The 17566-nt window shown below is 42.1% G+C and overlaps 1 protein-coding gene across 11 annotated transcripts in view; it reads left to right on the forward strand.

The window, feature by feature from the left end:
* gphnb (gephyrin b) overlaps positions 1-17566 on the forward strand; it is a 117354-nt gene that overhangs the window by 97676 nt on the left and 2112 nt on the right. For 7 of the 11 annotated variants that reach the window (XM_074615259.1, XM_074615256.1, XM_074615253.1 and 4 more), the window contains 11 exons: positions 4438-4530; positions 7395-7450; positions 8626-8745; positions 8940-8998; positions 9992-10145; positions 12782-12903; positions 13032-13119; positions 14109-14182; positions 14690-14757; positions 14883-14986; positions 16881-16977. In XM_074615259.1, the coding sequence (XP_074471360.1) occupies positions 4438-4530; positions 7395-7450; positions 8626-8745; positions 8940-8998; positions 9992-10145; positions 12782-12903; positions 13032-13119; positions 14109-14182; positions 14690-14757; positions 14883-14986; positions 16881-16977 (1035 nt within the window). The remainder of the gene's footprint in view (positions 1-4437; positions 4531-7394; positions 7451-8625; positions 8746-8939; positions 8999-9991; positions 10146-12781; positions 12904-13031; positions 13120-14108; positions 14183-14689; positions 14758-14882; positions 14987-16880; positions 16978-17566) is intronic. The other 4 variants (XM_074615252.1, XM_074615261.1, XM_074615255.1 and 1 more) reach the window with 1 other exon arrangement.

Consider the following 17566-nt stretch of genomic DNA (forward strand, 5'->3'; position numbering starts at 1 on the left):
ACACCTCGCTGAGTCAGCAGTCTGTGTCTGCAGGCCACGGTGTCAGTCACACAGACTGACAATCACATGCACGCACACACAGTTATACTCGGTCACAAGGGCACATAACAAACAAACCTTTACTAAGGATCAATGTGTCATTTACATTCGCGGCTCCTCATACAGTATATATGTGAAGGGATCACACTAAGTGACAAACCCACAGAGAATTATCACCTGACTCTGCAGTTTCCCTCAGATCTAAAGCTGGGGACACACCAACCCGACATCAAAGAACTAGCAGCACCAGCTGCCTCACCTCATGTAGTCTTTGTCTTGGCCAAAAAGTTGCACTCGAACACACCACAAACACGACAACCAACGGCCAACTACCACGTACGATCTGCGACAGCGTGAGAGGAAATAACTCCACATGTGTGGTGGAATGATCAGATGAGATGAAGATGAAAAATGAGAAGAGTCTTCTGTGTTTTTCCTCTTGACTTTACTCGTTGGCTTGCTTTCCTCACTTCCTTTTCTCTTCTCGTGCACTGATTTGTTTAATCTCAACAGCCAATCAGAGTAATTTCTCTCACCGACGGACGCTGCCGCCAATTCAACATGCTGAATCGGCTGAAAAAAACTCTGACACAGGCAGATTAGCGCCGACGGGGGGCATCTGTCGGCCTAGTTTTTTCGGTTTGTCCCATACATCAAAAAAACTAGGCCGACAGATGCTCACCGACGGCCCCAAACTGGCCGATGGCCGACCGCCGGCTCAGTGTGTCAGGGCTTTAAGGAGCATTTTAGCGTCTTTCAGCTCATTGTTTGGGTTTCATGACCTGCATCCGTACTGTTTATGTTGCACTTTCGTCCGCTTTGAAAATTTAAATAGAAAATAATTCTGATTCAGTCGTTTTTACGTCGCAAGTTACAGTTTTTTCAACGTTTGTTTTTATAATAATTCACAAGGTTCATTTATTTGTTATTTTACAACAGGGTTGCACATGTAATGCATGTAATCAGGCTGTTCTCATACACCGTTTCTAGTATATATATGTTATCCACGTAATCATGAACCAGGAAGTTTAAAGAGCTAGACACAACGCGTAGGGAGGAGGACAGCTGAATGGGTGAGTCCTAAAACGCTGGACTGTCACCCAGGAGACCGGTATTCGTATCCCGTGTGACCCCAGAAGTCAACGATTTATTTGTCATACAACTTCCGTAACTAAGTTACGCCACTTCCGATGTTATTTTAACCCAAACCACGATCTTTTCCTAAACCTAAACTAAGTCGTTTTGTTGCCTAAACCTAACCAAGTAGTTTCCTGTGAAGACGGAAGTTTATTTTGAAAAGACTGCATGCATGTAACAGGACATTCGTAGAAAAACTTACAAAAAATGAGGATATGTTGATGTAATGTACGTTGTAGCCCCTTCATGCTACATACACATAAAACACATATACAAATATTTAAATTAGAATAGAACAATATATACAGTTACTTACAGACACATTCACCTTGATATAATGAGATTTAATGCAGGTTTTCTATGCGTCTTTGCGGTTGTATTTTGTTGTATGAATGTGCGTGTCTAAACATACACAGAGAAGTTAGTTTAGCACCCATGGGTGTAGTCAGCCTTCTGGCAGAGTGGCCTCAGCGTACAGCGGAGGGTGACACAGAGCGAGGCGGAGGGCCAGAGGGGAAAACACACGCTCTTATATTCATCTCTGAAGACGGGGGTAGCGAGGATTCGGGGCAATAACACCCTGCGGCGCACATCATAACGTCTAGATCGACGATGGGAGAAGGAACACTCTGTCTATTCCCAGGTGTAAAGTGATGTTTCATGTTCTGGGGAGAGGGGAGGGAATTGCAGGATTTGCAGGAGCACAGCTGGGAGGAGGACAGCGGGGTTGAGGAGGAGGAGAGGAAGATGGGATATGAGAGATGAAATATTTAGAGAGACAACAGCTGGAGCAGCTCCCCTGCTGGATGTAGAGGGGCCTGCATGTGTGTGGGTGTGCAGTGTGCACCGTGGCGTGTTGATGGGTGTATTCTTGCATATCATGAATGTGGTATTATGATGATCTATCTCTGATTTTATCATCATAATGGTATAACACACATATTAGTCAACATTGAATATCACTCTTTTGCTTACTGTTGTATTTTAGAGAAAGTTTTGTTAGATAACATATTTAAAGTATAGTCTTGACTGTGTAAAGCTAAATATCTCAAATCTGTTCTCCTTTTAGATAAAACATTTAAAGGAATAGTTTAATATTCTGGGGAATACACGTTAACTTCTTGCCGAGAGTTAGATGTTAGAAGATTGATACCGCTCTCATTGCCTGCATGCTAAATGTAAAGCTACCACCATCAGCAGTTTAGCTTAGCTTAGCACAAAGACTGGAAATGGGCAGGGGTTATATGTTGTTAGGGCTGTCCAGGGCTAAGCACATACGCTCTTCTATTTCGGTGTCGCCAGGTCATTTTGCCGGGGCTTAAAGTGGCAGTAGTCAGTATATTTTTGGCATCATTGGGCAAAAATTCCATAACAACCTTTCAGCATATTGTAATTCAAGTGTTCTGAGAGAAAAATAGATTCAACAGATTTCGTAATGGCGACCGTGTCACAAACTTTTTCATTTTACAGCTAAACCGTGCGCTACAGGATGATTCTGACAACATCTGAGGAGAGAAATAGGCATTAACGTTAGAGAAGATTGATTCATATTTGATCAGTGATGCCTAGTTTGACCGTTTGGTCGGAGTTCACGAGTGATTGACAGCCGGCTCTCGTAGACAGCAGCTGGACAGCAGACCTCAGATCAGCTCTTACTGCTTGCTTTCCTCCGGTCTGTGAAATCTTGCAGATGCCGTTAGGAGCACCAGAGGACATAGAGGTCACATGTTTTTTTTTCAGGTTACCTGTTTCATGTACTGTCAGGATATAGTGACCGTTTTATAAAAATAACCTTTTTTAATCATATTTGCTCCAATCTCGCCTACTTCAGCTTTAAGCCCCGAATGTTTAGAGTGTAGCCCCAAATATAATTTTAAAAGCTCGACAGAAAGTGTGAAAATGCGTGTGAATGTTTGGTATTGAATTGAAACGGTAACAGTGGAGAGAGACAGGTAGACAGTAAAGGTGCCAGAGTGCATAAAAAAATGCATCAAAATAGAGCTTGCTTATCAAAAAATGTACTCCTGGAAATGGGGTTTCCCATTTCCCAAAATGTCGAAATATTCCTTTTAATCTATATGCAAGAATATGTACACAGGTAGCGTATCTTTAGCACGAGTATTCCAGTGCGCACACATGCATATGTTTATGTCACACTTTAACTGTCTTCTAAAATTTCAGATTGTTTCAAGTAGCAGATTATTCTTTCACAATGCTCCTTTGATTTAATTAACATTATGTAACACTTTTTAAAACCTACTGGAAGTGATGTTTCGCAAAGCGTCTGATCAAACACATTTTTCATCTTCGACAACAACGAGACATCACCTCTGTTCTATTTTTATTCACAACTCCGCTTCAACACATGGTTTTAACAAGCTGTTTGAATAGCAGCTTGGAAGGGAGAAGCTGTTGTGAAAAACACACCAGAATATCTCCGATGAAATGCTGTCGACTTTAAAAAAAAGGTGGACACGTCCAATAGGCCCGTGTGTCTTCTTCTTCTTCTTCTTCTTCTGCGACTGAGATGCATTATTTACAGCAGCTCGTTAGGACTCCTGTAAGCTGATGTGTGCACACGTGTGTGGGTGTACATGCATATTTTCCTTCCCTTCAACTCACTGATATCAAAGCTTAGATCTTCATATTAACACCCACATAATCGCAGCATAAAGCTCTGAGAAATGCTATATATAGCCACACAGCAGCTTAAGGTATTTTTAGTGCCAGGATTTTTCTCCTCCACCCACTCTGCCTCCGTCTGTTTTCCGTCTTTCTTTCCTTCCCTCACTCTCTCTCGGAAGCTATTGTCTGTGTGCCGAGTCTCTCTTCTTCCTACACGCGTGTTTTTAAGTTGTCTGGCTGGTTAAGAAATCTGGATAGCGACACTTGCAAAGCCTCCACTTGTTGTATGTGTGAATCAGTAGAGCTGAAATAGAAAAGGATGGTGTGTGTGTGTGTGTGTGTGTGTGTGTGTGTGTGTGTGTGTGTGCTGGTCAGGTGGTGAGTCACGCAGAGAGATCCTGATGCGCGGTGTCACACTCTTGTCTCTCTTTAAAACACACATATATACACACCTCCGGCGCATATGCCTCTCTGTATCTTCATCTGAATCACCCTCTCTCTGCCTCTGTCTCTCTCTCTCTCTCTCTCTCTCTTTCTCTTTCTCTCTCCAGCTGTCGCTCTCTCCCTCCGCCACCCTTCGCCCAGCTTCTCCTCCTCCTCTCCTCATACCCATGTTCTTCCTCTTCTCTCCCACAGATGGGATGGGTCGAGTCCTGGCTCAGGACGTTTATGCCAAAGACAACCTGCCACCCTTCCCTGCCTCTGTCAAGGATGGTTATGCTGTGAGAGGTGAGTACCGTACGTTATGGCAGGTGATACGAAATATGTTCCCCATCCGTTTGTCTCAGATTTGGCCTTTTGCTGAAACAATGTGAATAAGATGCAAAATGTAGATGTTAAAAAACTGTTTAAATATTCAAACTAATATTCAGGCCTCCCAAACATTGTAAAAGAAATGAGAAGACCAGTCCAGGTTAGCAGGAGAATCTGCCAGGGATGTCCAATTTCACTTTAGTAATTAACACCATAAACTAATTTACATGTTTTATTTACACACATGCAATTGCGCAATAATAGGTAGAGCTTGTGTTCTGTTCATTAGAAACAATGAGTTCCCTAAAACTGAAATAGAAGAGGCAATGTTTAATCCAACACTGGATTACTGACTTTTATGTCACTGAATAACTAATAACTGCACTGGATAACTAGTGCAGTGCCGATCGCTTGGCCCCCAGAAGTTCTGCTTTCAGCGTTGTTGAGAACCGCGGTATGGCTGCTTGCGCCCGCCAAGTGTGAAGTTGATTGGATGAACAGTTTTTGAGATATGCAAAGGTCAGTCATACATACATGCACAGACAGAAAGTCCTTCCTTCATAGCTAAATGATGCTGTTACAACGGCACCTATTGGCCAAATGGCACCAAATGTGTCATGGTCACTCAGACATCATATCTACACATGTCCACCAAATGTGGTCCCAATAGCTGTATATACAGTATGTTATTTATACAATAAATGCTGGTGACATTCTTATGTAAACGAACACACATGTAAATACAACGGGCAATATCGAGTTCAGCAAAAATTATAAAGGTCAAGTCCATATATTGTTCGCAAGTCGATAACGTAATTATCGTGACAGTCTTAGATACAAACATTTCATAAAAAATAATAAAATATATGTCAAATTATAATATTTTAAGCTAATAACTTATCCTAAACCTTTGCTAATGTATTAGCACAGAGAGCACAGGACATTACACACAAACTTAGTGATAGATTTATGAATCGCTGGTGCAACCCAATCCAGTTTTCTTGTACTTTCTTAAGAGGAAGTTGCAGAACATAGTTAAAGCTGAAGAACTAACCAGGCCAGTGTGTCTTTCCTCCCGTACAAATGACCCGATTGTCCCAGTTAGAGATGAACGGGACACTGGGGCAGTGGAGAACTGCCTCAGGAGCCATGTAAGGCTTCTTCTGCCAAGGTGAACTGAGGGGAGATTGAGGCTTTGCATTGTGGGACATGGAGAGGGGTCTGTCCTCCATAACAAAAGATATGAGGTGGTTTTCATCCCTGTGGTTACACTAACTCCTTAGAGCAGGTTTTTAGGTGAAATCCAGACAAAGTTGAGTTGACTTGTTTTGGTCCAGAATCCTGTGCGGCCCTGGAAGGCGTTGAGGGCCCTGTTAACCTGGAGAGCAGGGTGGCAGCTTGCTGCCTCCAGGCAGCTCAGAAACTCTTGCATGTAACATCTGCTGTTGGCTCCTGCTGATGGAGGAGGAGGAGGAGCAGAACACCACAGGTCTCTCTGGATTTTATGCATCTGTCCTGAGGGCCTGGCGTCTGCCGAGGCGTTCGTGTGCAGATTTTAGAGATTTTAGTGCTTAGACTGTGGGGTGTGGAAGGAGCCAATAACCTCAGTGCGTATTTTTGCTCTTTTACCAACCTGCAACATTCACCTTTTGCCGTCACTGGAGGTTAGAAAACCCCCAAAAAGCGGAAGTCTTGGGTAGGTGGATGGATCTGCGGGTTGGAAATTATGATAAAACATGTCCATAGGAAAAAAAACTGTCCTGTTTTTAACTCAACAGATGTTTGTTGTGATCCAGTGGTGGTTTTCCAAGTGTTTTGCGAGTGGCAGACTTTATTTTTAATAACCAGTAGGGAAGCATTTAATCCTTTATTTCACATGTTAAACCATAAAATTAAAGTTTTTTTCACTCACCATGTAGCTTTGCAATGTCAAAGGGTATTTTAAAGGGCGGGTCCATTTTTATTTATTTGTTGTTAGGTTTTTATATCATTCTGTAGCTTCCCAGTGATGTTTCTTATATATTCAAATCCGAACATTAAAATTTTGGTCAAAGTATGTATGTTTTAGCGCCCTCCTAAAACAGATTCTCCTATGTGACCTGACGTAGGTTTCTGCATGATGACGCTGCTACATATACAGTGTATAGTCAGCATATTAACGTTACAAACTTAGATGGCGTTCGGCACGCTCCTAGTTTGGAGAAGCAGACAAGAGCACGGAAGCTGAGCAATGCACTGCTGTGTGCATGCCAAACTTAGCACAGCTAACATTGACTCAGCGTTCACATTATTCATAACCTTATTGATTAGCTTCGATTAGCTTACTTTGGTAACCTACGTCACTGCTTTTTACAACGGCTGAGTGGACGTTGCCATTTGAAAAAAACGGAATAGAACGCAGATGGACCCGCCCTTTAAAGTTTGAAGTGTGTTTTTAAGTGTTTTCTGATGCGTTTCATTCTTGGTCTGTAAAAGAGCAGAACAATAAGGGTGGATTTTGTGTTTTCCCATTGGCACAAGTCAGCTGTTAGGCTGTAGCACTGAAAGGGATGGTCTCCATACACCTCAGGGTGGAGGGCATGATTTTAAAAAAAGTGCAGAAGAAGAAGGTTTGACTGTATAATTAAATCTGTGAGGCCTGCTAGCATTGAAAATACAGTGTATGTCTGTTTTCTAGATGTTTAATTAAAGAGCATCAAATGTCTCTCCTTCTCTTCCTGTTTGTTCATTCTGTACCTACTGGAATCAAATGACTCAACTGAACGACACACTCCTACACACACACACACGTTTTCCGCTGCACACATGTGTAATGCTGTTAAATCTCTCTTTTATTTCAGCGGCTGACGGCCCAGGCGACCGCTTCATCATTGGAGAGTCCCAAGCTGGAGAGCAGGTCCGCGCCCACGTTGACACTTTAGACACACACACATGCTTTCTCTATGGCTCACACACACACACACACACACTATCACAGTCACTGTCACGCAAACACCCACACACTACCTGTATATGAAAATAAAGTACTTCACTTTTGTCCTTCACCTCACGCCTTGAGCAGCTGTAATTGCTCACCAGTGTGTTCCCGTAGCAAGGTGATGAAAAGCCCTTCGCCTCAAAGCAGGACCGGAGAGTCAAAGTGCTGCCAAACTATAAAACAGATTAGACCTCGGAGACGAGAGGAGGCTACAGAGATTTATTGACTTCCTCGACCTCTCGTCTTGAAGGAAATCAACACACATGCAAACACGTACTCTATACATGTCTCCTTATATCCTTCACTCGGTGTACATATTTATTTACATGCTGTTTTATAGTGTTTTTACTAGGGCTGTCAAAGATAACGCCATAATAATGCATCGTTTTAACGCCACTAACTTAAGGAATCCATTGGTACCAACCATGTCATACTAGTTTGTCGGGAAGGAGGTTAAATAACGCTCCAAACTTACACTAAATTTTGGCGAGGAAAAACTGTCATGGCCATTTTCAAAGGGATCCCTTGACACACTGACAGCTGTTGTTGCCTGTTGGGCTGCAGTTTGCCATGTTATGATTTGAGCATATTGTTTTATGCTAAATGCAGTACCTGTGAGGGTTTCTGGACAATATCTGTCATTGATCTGTGTTGTTAATTGATTTCCAATAATAAATATATACATACTTTTGCATAAAGCAAACATATTTGTCCACTCCCATGTTGATAAGAGTATTAAATACTGGACAAATCTCCCTTTAAGGTACATTTTGAACCGATAAAATGCAATTAATCACGATTAATCTACCGACAATCATGCAATTAATGGCACAAATATGTCTTCAGTTTATGAGAGATGCTATCATTTCACTTTATTTAACTTTAGGCTCTAGGGTGAAAAGAGCCACCCTATAAAAAGGCTTTGCAAAAAGACTGTATGCATGTAACGAGAGGAATTGACAGGTGTTGCTGGATATTCGTAGGAAAAAGCATGAATAACTGTTCGTAAGATACCATTCAAAACGTTGTATGATGATACGTTGACAAACTAAAGTTGAAGGATAAACTCTGTCTGTGTCTGTGTCTGTGTGCAGCCCACCCACACAGTGATGCCCGGCCAGGTGATGAGGGTGACGACGGGCGCCCCTATCCCGTGCGGGGCCGACGCTGTAGTCCAGGTGGAAGACACCGAGCTGCTCCGCGAGTCTGAAGACGTAAGTCTCAACATAGAGTCTATAGCAACACCACCATAGCAACTGAAAATGGATTCTGGTAGTTTGAAATGTCACCGAGAGTAAGTTTAGCCCAGAGATGAGCAGAATACACAATGCAGTTTGGTCTAGTACAGTCCAAGGAAAAACTGTTATCTGTTCCATTTGATGGATCTGACAGCTGGTTTGTGTTTCAGGGCACAGAGGAGCTGGAGGTACGAATCCTAGTACAGGCTCGCCCGGGGCAGGACATCAGGTCAGTGTGTTACTGTGTTGGTTGCTATTAAGAAGAAGCCAAAACCAAAATCACCATTTTATTTATCAAATACTGAAGATCTGGTAAACATTTACTACGTTTACATGCACAAAATATGCATTAATAAGTGGCGAGTGAGAGTGGCGTGAAAATGGTCGCCAAACGCCGCTTTGCTTCATGTACGTATCTTAACAACGGCTTGTATATCCGCCGTTCTGGTTTTCTAGTTTCCCTTTTTGACTGATGAATACAGACTAGCGTCACCTGCTGGTGTGGAGAGTTATTTCCTCTCACGCAGGCGCAGAACGTAGGTGCAAACTGACCATCAGCTGACGTGAGGCAACGCAACTGGTGGCCTTCGTCGCCTCTAGTTCTTTGATGTCGGGTTGGAGTGTCTGTGCCTTAAGACCTGAACACAAGTTATAGTCACAGAGTTCCCTCTCTGCTAAATAGGCTCGTCCTGCATGAGAAAATTACGCAGCTAAAACAACCAAAGATCTAAAAGAACAATAGCCAAGCGTCAGGGAAAAGAAAACACTGAATTTGTCAAAAAAGAAGGCTATTAAGTATGAATGATTGTTAGAATAAAAAAAGGCAGAAAATTGTATTGAAAGTTTTTAAAAAATAACAGGTAAACTCATCTCTGATGCAATATTAAAAGGAAATAATCTGCTCAAAATTCATTCAAATCACGTGTTTTACACAGATTTCCTGCGGTTACTGCGTTCCCTCTTTGGGTTAATTGTACAGTTCATCAGTTGTTCTGTACTGTTATTGTTGTGCACTGAATATAATATGAAATATCCATAAAATATGTCACTTAGTCAGTTTACTGAATGGTTAGAGAAGGGGTCCTTTAAGGAGAAAGGTTGTGAATCACTGCCTCAGACAGTAGGGTATATGCATATTTGTCATGCACAGTGTATTTTTCAGCATTCTTCCCTTTCTCTCTTTCTTCTCCTCTGAATCATCGTCTCTGCCTTCCCGCCACAGGCCCATCGGTCATGACATTAAGCGTGGCGAGTGTGTGCTCGCAAAGGGCACCCACATGGGCCCGTCTGAGATCGGTCTCCTGGCCACTGTCGGGGTCACGGAGGTGGAGGTCCAGAAATTCCCCGTGGTGGCCGTCATGTCCACAGGAAACGAGGTAAGGGGGGGTTCAGAAAAACTCACAAGTTTTCGTCATAAAGTTTTTATTTTCATTTGTACTCGTCATGCACTCAACCCACCACTGTATCTGTATTTGCCAAAAAAGCTTGGGCCTCAGCTGCTAAAGGTAACGACAAACGTGCCGTCGCCTCTGACAGCATACCCCCTTCATATTTATGCACAATCAGCATTGTTTGCTTTTGACTGCGGACACCAGAACAACACTCAGAGCTGGATGCGCACTCGGCCGTTTCATGTGTGCTTTCAGTTGTGAAGGATGCGTTTATCTGTGACCAGGTGGTTTTCTGTTAAACGCTGGGATCACATTTGTGCATTTTTCTGTGTGACTGATGTGCAGTTTAAATTTCATGGGGTGTGTAACCTTCATGGAGATCCTCAGCCAGACTCCAGATACCCATAACACCTTGTTCTCGGCGCTGTGCAGATATGTCTGAATTGTGTAAATCAGCCGTGAGTCACCTGCCCCACGGCCACATCCCAAACCTGTGAAGTGGTACAGTGTCCTCGTCTCCCCTCCTTTCAGCACGTCTGATGAAATAAACACACTCCACCTGCAGCAGTGTTAATCTGACCATCGACATTTTGAGTCTGCACTGAAGCTGCAGATGAATGAAAACTGGGATATCTGTGCAGAGCTGGCGTTTACAACTGAAAGTATGCAATGTGTCTGCTCATGAAGCCACTGGGAACCTGCTGCATTAGATGCATGTTCATCTGTGGTGTTGCCTTCCTTTAACAACTGTAATGATGAGCAGTGCTTGTTGACGTTTCCTCGGAAACAGGAAGTTCAGATTTGTAGTTCAATAGAGAGGCAAAGTCCCACCCCTTTCGTTGGATCACCTGGGACCTTTGGTGCCTTCAAATGGGGTCGTGTTCACGAGAAGAGTCCGTATGAACGCCCCCCTCTTGTCATATTCACGACCTCGTAAGTGGAAAGTTTCTGAAAGCTCAGAGTTCACGAGTTGTGACGTGTTGTTGACGTTCTCAGACTGCCTCATCTTTCTCCTCTGTCATTATGCCTTTGACTTTCTTACTAGCTTGCTAAATTGTTCGCCTCTGTGGCTTCTAGACGCCGACAGTAACGTTAATATTGTCGTTGTTTAACAGCGGCGTTCTCACGGCTTTACCACTTGAACCCCAAGCATATCCTGTACACGACTTCCCCTGTACGAGCTCACGAGTTTCATTTGAAGGCGCCACTTATTTCAGAAAAAATTTGGTAGTCAACGATGAGAGACATTTTTTATTTTTATTCCATTTGAATTGCGCCATGAATCACACACATGATGTTCGTCAATTTAAAAGATAATTTTGCAAGACAAGAAAGTCTCAGTTAGTCGCAAAACTGTTGAAGTATCAGACTGTGAAAATACGTAATTAGAAAGACGACACACCCAAAAGTTGCGTTAGTGACGTGTCTCTCTCTCTGAAGCTACGATGTCTGTGTGTTTCGTACTGGGATGAACTCACACCAGCAACGGGTCTGATCCTTCTTTCTCTTTCTGGCTGATAAAAACATCAGGAGTCGCTGGATAAAACACGTAACGTTTCATCTGTGCATGGTCATAGCTAAGTTAGCAATCAACTAGTGTCGGTGACGTATATTGTGCGAGACGAGAGATGTAGTTCACTGAGGGGTTTCACACAAAACTAAATGAAACTGTGACTTTCTGGATTTGCTAAATTATTTTAAATTGACAAACATCTTATGTGTGATTCATGGCACAACTCAAACGGGATTAAAAAAAATATGTCTCTCTCCGTTGACTACCATTCATATTTTTTCCGAAGTAAGGTCCCATGAGGGACACCGGAAGGGGCGGGACTTCACCTCTCTATTATGAAAAGTAGGGAGGTCAAAATGTATGAATGAAAATAGAAGGCATACATTATGCTAATACACCATACTGCACTTACTCAAAAAAAATACTTTAGCAAGTTGGTCTTGGCTAGGGCTGCACTTAATGTTTATTTTTCATTATTCATTCCATATTTATAATCTTATTGATTATGTTTTCAATTAATCGATTAGTCATTTAGTCTATAACGTAGTGAAACATGCACATCACAAGTTCCCAGAGCCCAAGTTGACATCTTCAAATTGCTTGTTTTGTCTGTGACCAACAGTTAAAAATTAATTCAGAAAGCCAGAACCAGAGAATGAATGGCGTTATTGCTCGATAAGAAAATAATTTGAACAATTCATTGATTGTCAAAATTTCTGGCAATCGACTAATCGATTAATCATTCCAGCACGAGCAACACCAAACGATCACTTCAGACTTCTTTACCTCCACCGAGTCACCGTAAAAATCAAAGTCAAATTTCTGTCAATCACTGTATCAGAACCAACCCATTTGGTACCAGGAGCAGGCTAAATATAGTATGATAGTAATCAAAGGATGTTTGCCAACAACCTCCCTGTCTCGCTGAATCATTATCTCTAGACCCGCCAGACTCGCTGCCACCCAAAGAGATGCTAAGAATATTTTCTGATCTGGTTTCTACTGACACTGACTTAAAGAAAAGGACGGTTATTGACGGTTATTGACGGTTATTGAATGTATATGAGTGTTTTCTAATGTTTCTTTTCTCCCCCGTGTGTCGTGGCAGCTGCTGAACCCAGAAGACGACCTCCATCCTGGGAAGATCAGGGACAGCAATCGCTCCACCCTGCTGGCTACAATCCAGGAGCACGGCTACCCCACCATCAACCTGGGCATCGTGGGAGACAAGTACGCCCTCACGTATATACTCGTTACACCTCCAATATAATGTTCATCATCTTCCAAAATTATCTCTCTATTCCCTTTTCCCTTCATTCTGGTGAGTTAACATGTGTGTGTTTCTCTGTGCCCCGCAGCCCCGATGACCTTCTCAACGCTCTGAATGAAGGCATCAGCCGTGCTGATGTCATCATCACCTCAGGAGGAGTGTCCATGGGAGAGAAGGTATGAAGAGCACACATCCAATCATGGCATTGTCTTCCGCTGACACCTTGTGGTGGAGGAGGGGATTGACGGCCTTTATTTTAGAGTAAAGAATGATAATTGTGTGAATGCATAGGTGACCAACCGTTTGTTCTAGTATGTTTTGCTGTATTTCTATTATGGCTGTCAATCGATTAAAATATTTAATCATTTAAAAAAAAAATGTATCTGTTCAAAATGTTCCTTTAAAGGGGATTTGTCAAGTATTTAATACTTTTATCAACATGGGAGTCGGCAAATATGCTGCTTTATGCAAAAGTATGTATATATTTATTATTGGAAATCAATTAACAACACAAAACAATGACAAATATTGTCCAGAAACCCTCACAGGTACTGCATTTAGCATAAAAATATGCTCAAATCATAAGCTGTCAGTGTGTCAGTGTGCTGACTTGACTATGACTTGCCCCCAAACTGCATGTGATTATCATAAAGTAGGCATGTCTGTAAAGGGGAGACTCGTGGGTACCCAGAGAACCCATTTTCATTCACATATCTTGAGGTCAGAGGTCAAGGGACCCATTTGAAAATGGCCATGACAGTTTTTTCTTGACAAGTTAGTATGACATGGTTGGTACCAATGGATTCCTTACGTTTTCTAGTTTCATATGATACCAGTATCTCCACTCTAGCTTTAAAACTGAGACCGGTACAACCTAAAAATTGCAAGATGCATTAAAAAAATTAGTGGGGTTAAAACGAATTTGCGTTAACGTGTTATTATCGCGTCTACTTTGACATTTTTATGCTTCTTTGAAAAAAGAGTATAAAAGAATTAAAAGAAAATACCAATATTCAGATACTTTTATTCATTTTATTTTGTAATCTAGGTGTTTCTGTTCACCACAAGTATCCCCACAAATGGTCTTATTCTTTCTGGCAATTTTTAAAAAATGTATTGCTCTTTTACGTTTGTTAAATGTCTGTCATTTTATTGTCTCTTTTAGGACTACCTTAAGCAGGTGCTGGATATTGATCTTCATGCTCAGATCCATTTTGGTCGTGTTTTCATGAAACCAGGGTAAGAAAACGAACCGACTTTATTCTCATGCAACTTTTTTCACAGTACAATTATCAAGTACTTAAAGGAGCAGTGTGTAACATTTCGGGGAATCCATTAGCAGAAATGGAATATAATATTCAAAACTGTGTTTTCTTTAGTGTATAATCACCTGAAACTAAGATATATCTACATAAGGAGCGGATCCTCTTCACAGAGTCTGCCATGTTTCTACGGTAGCCTAGAACGGACAAACCAAACACTTTCTCATTTTCCTAAAGTCGTGATATTATGGTAAAGATGGTCTCTGAGCTCACATTACCACACACCACTTGATGCTGCCAAATCCTTCACACTGTACCTTTAACAGAAAATGTAAGCAGTGTTGCATAAAACAGGTGAATATACTCAAAGTAAATGTATTCTTTGAAGTCATATATAATGTGAGACACTGAAGAATTAGTACAGGGTTTATTATAATGGTTGAAATAGAAAAAAAATCACCATATGTTTGTTTTTCTTTTGCAGTCTCCCAACAACATTTGCCACCTTGGACATGGACGGTGCTCGCAAACTAATCTTTGCCCTCCCAGGTAGTGTGTGAAGTTGAGAGAAAGAGTGATTCACTCCGCTGCTTCTGAAGAGGTGTCACTCATATATTTCTCTCCCTCTTTTCTCTGTCCTCTCTCCGTCCGTCCGTCCGTCTGTCCGTCCGTCCTAGGAAACCCCGTGTCCGCTGTTGTCACCTGTAATCTTTTTGTCATCCCTGCCTTGAGGAAGATGCAGGGCATTTTGGACCCTAGGCCCACCATCATCAAAGCGAGGGTAGGATGCACAGGGCAACCAGGAAAGCCTGCCTCTCTGGCCAAGACACACAAAGTCAAAGTTCATCATCTGTTGAGGCACTGGTGGTTACAAGAAGTGGGTTTTTTTTCTGTTTAATGACCAAACACAAGGTCAAACAAGGTAGAAAGATCAGCCCCTAGATGCTCCTTTCTCTTCCCAACATCTCAGTGTAGATGCAACAAACTGCAACAGACAGGAAATAAGAAGTTCCAGGCTGAATCATTGCAGTCCGTTGCATCTTAACTCGTGATTTAATACTATTTTCATCATCCGCTTGATACATATTTATGACCACCATGTTTTGCTCTGGCAGAGGAACCAATCACGGCCCACACTGACCTGAAGGCCTGCTCCCTGCTCATGAATATTCATAGCTTATAGAGCAAGAGAAAAAAAATAAATCATAATAATATCAACAGTCGCAGCTTGTGTCCCCAACTAGCATCATCAAGTGAGAGGTCTGGTCCCCTGCCATGACGGGTGCTATCCAGAGAGAGCTACGCTGCATCATGTGCTGTTATAAAGCAGTTAGACATCAACTTGAATGCATTACTGCCACTTAGTGGTGGGAGCGATGGGCTGGAAGCACAGATGTAGCCAGATAATTTTCCCTCAGCAGATGGCACCAGAGCCAGGTCAAACAGTAATCCGGAAGAAGCTTTGCCAATAAAGTTGGAAGAGTTTTCACCGCTTTCCGTTTGCCTGTCAGAAAATATGTAAAGTTTAAAAATGTGCAAAAGTATTTGACAGAGTTTGGGTGAGTTTACCCAAGTTAATTATATTTTGGTGACGGTCCAGATCTGGGATTTTTGCCATTTTTCTATTTTTTTTAGCTGCAACTACTGTGCTGCGTTCATGTGCTGAAAGGAAAGTTCGATATCCAGGATTTCCCTAATTTCAATCCTTGAGCACACGTTACTGAGTCCAAAGCTTTGTAGGGATTTCTGGCACAAGTTCCAACCTGGTCTCACGGGAAGGCGTATAAATACCAAGACATTACATGTGTCAGGAGTACACATTTTGGCCTTTTCGCATGTCATTTGTGCACCACACAAACGTTCGCTGTTAGGTTCAGGTAGGAAAACTACTTAGTTCGGTTTAGGAAAGACATCATAGTCGGCCTTAAAATAAGTAAGTAAAACTCATACGGAAGCAACGTAACACAACCACAGAAAACACGTCACAAACGTCACTAAAAAACGTGACAATCGTCACGTGCTAAACCTCACTATCGTAACTTACAAAACAAAACACTGGTCTCCTGGTTAAAAGTCCTGTGTTTGTTGGACCCATCCACCTCCCGTCCTGCCCACCAAGAGGTCTTTCTAACTTTTTATACTACATGTATGTCATTAACTCTTACCGTAGAATTTATGCGTTTACATTGCAGTCAGTACAGTATAGATAAATGGCGTACAAATCAAGAAGGGCGTACTTATTGCACGCTAGACGCCTTGTGCATTATCGTGGTATTTATACGCCTTTTCGTGTGAACCGGCTGCAAGTTTGCCTACTTCCAAGGTGCATGGAGAAGCGGAAAAAAAAGTCTGAAGAGGCTAAAACTCCAGTGAAAGTAGTTGCATATTGAAAAACGAATATGTTTCAGCTCATGTGGCCTTCATCAGGGTCATGAGTCCAAAGCTTTACCAGTCAAAGTCAAAGTTTGTGACACTCGACCAAGAAACCTTTTGTTACTTTAGGCTTCGTGGGTGTTAGTGGGGTGCCAGGATTCTAGAAAATTATCTGAAAGCCAATTTAGTATACGTTTCTACACTATGAGATTTCTCTGAATTACAGACACATCACCCACGGTGATGAAGAGGACTTGATGTTATACATCATTATAATATCCGTTGTATGTTTTTCTCTCTAGTTGTCGTGTGATGTGAAGTTGGACCCTCGCCCTGAATACCACCGCTGCATTCTGACATGGCATCACCAGGAGCCTCTGCCGTGGGCACAGAGCACAGGTACCACAATCAGAGCCGGTAACCAAACAATGAAGGATTCTGTGTGAGAGCCACACATCTGAGTCAGGCGCTCACCGTTCACTGCTCGGTGGCATAATTCTTTAATTTATCGCTTCCTGTCAAGCAAAGAATCCAAGGTTTAGCTAGATGGAATAATTTTGAGATATACAGTTTTCCACACCTATGAGTCCATAAAATACTCAAAATAAACACATTCACTGAACTGCATTCATGTGGTGCCTTTGTGGGATATTTTAAAGTTAACCCTCTGAGACCCACATAGACCCATTTTTGTCTTTTTTAGGGGGGTACAGGGGGTCTTTAGGGGGAGATAGCAGGTCAACAGTAGATGTCACATAGAAGTGGTGTTCATCATCTGAAAGCTGCGAACCTGAAGATTAATTTGAGATGCAACTCAGCACTGTGTGTCAAGTTGTTCTAGTCATGAATCAGTAATCGCTCCAAAATACACCAACACCAAACACCAAGACCTCGAGGAACACCATAGAAAAAGCCATGCTGTGATTTGGTTTCAAAAACTTTTGACATTTGGAGATTTCTGAAAGACTTGCATTTTGCGGCTATTGGA

Source organism: Sebastes fasciatus, chromosome 18 (genome assembly GCF_043250625.1).
Source record: "Sebastes fasciatus isolate fSebFas1 chromosome 18, fSebFas1.pri, whole genome shotgun sequence".
Taxonomy (NCBI): domain Eukaryota; kingdom Metazoa; phylum Chordata; class Actinopteri; order Perciformes; family Sebastidae; genus Sebastes; species Sebastes fasciatus.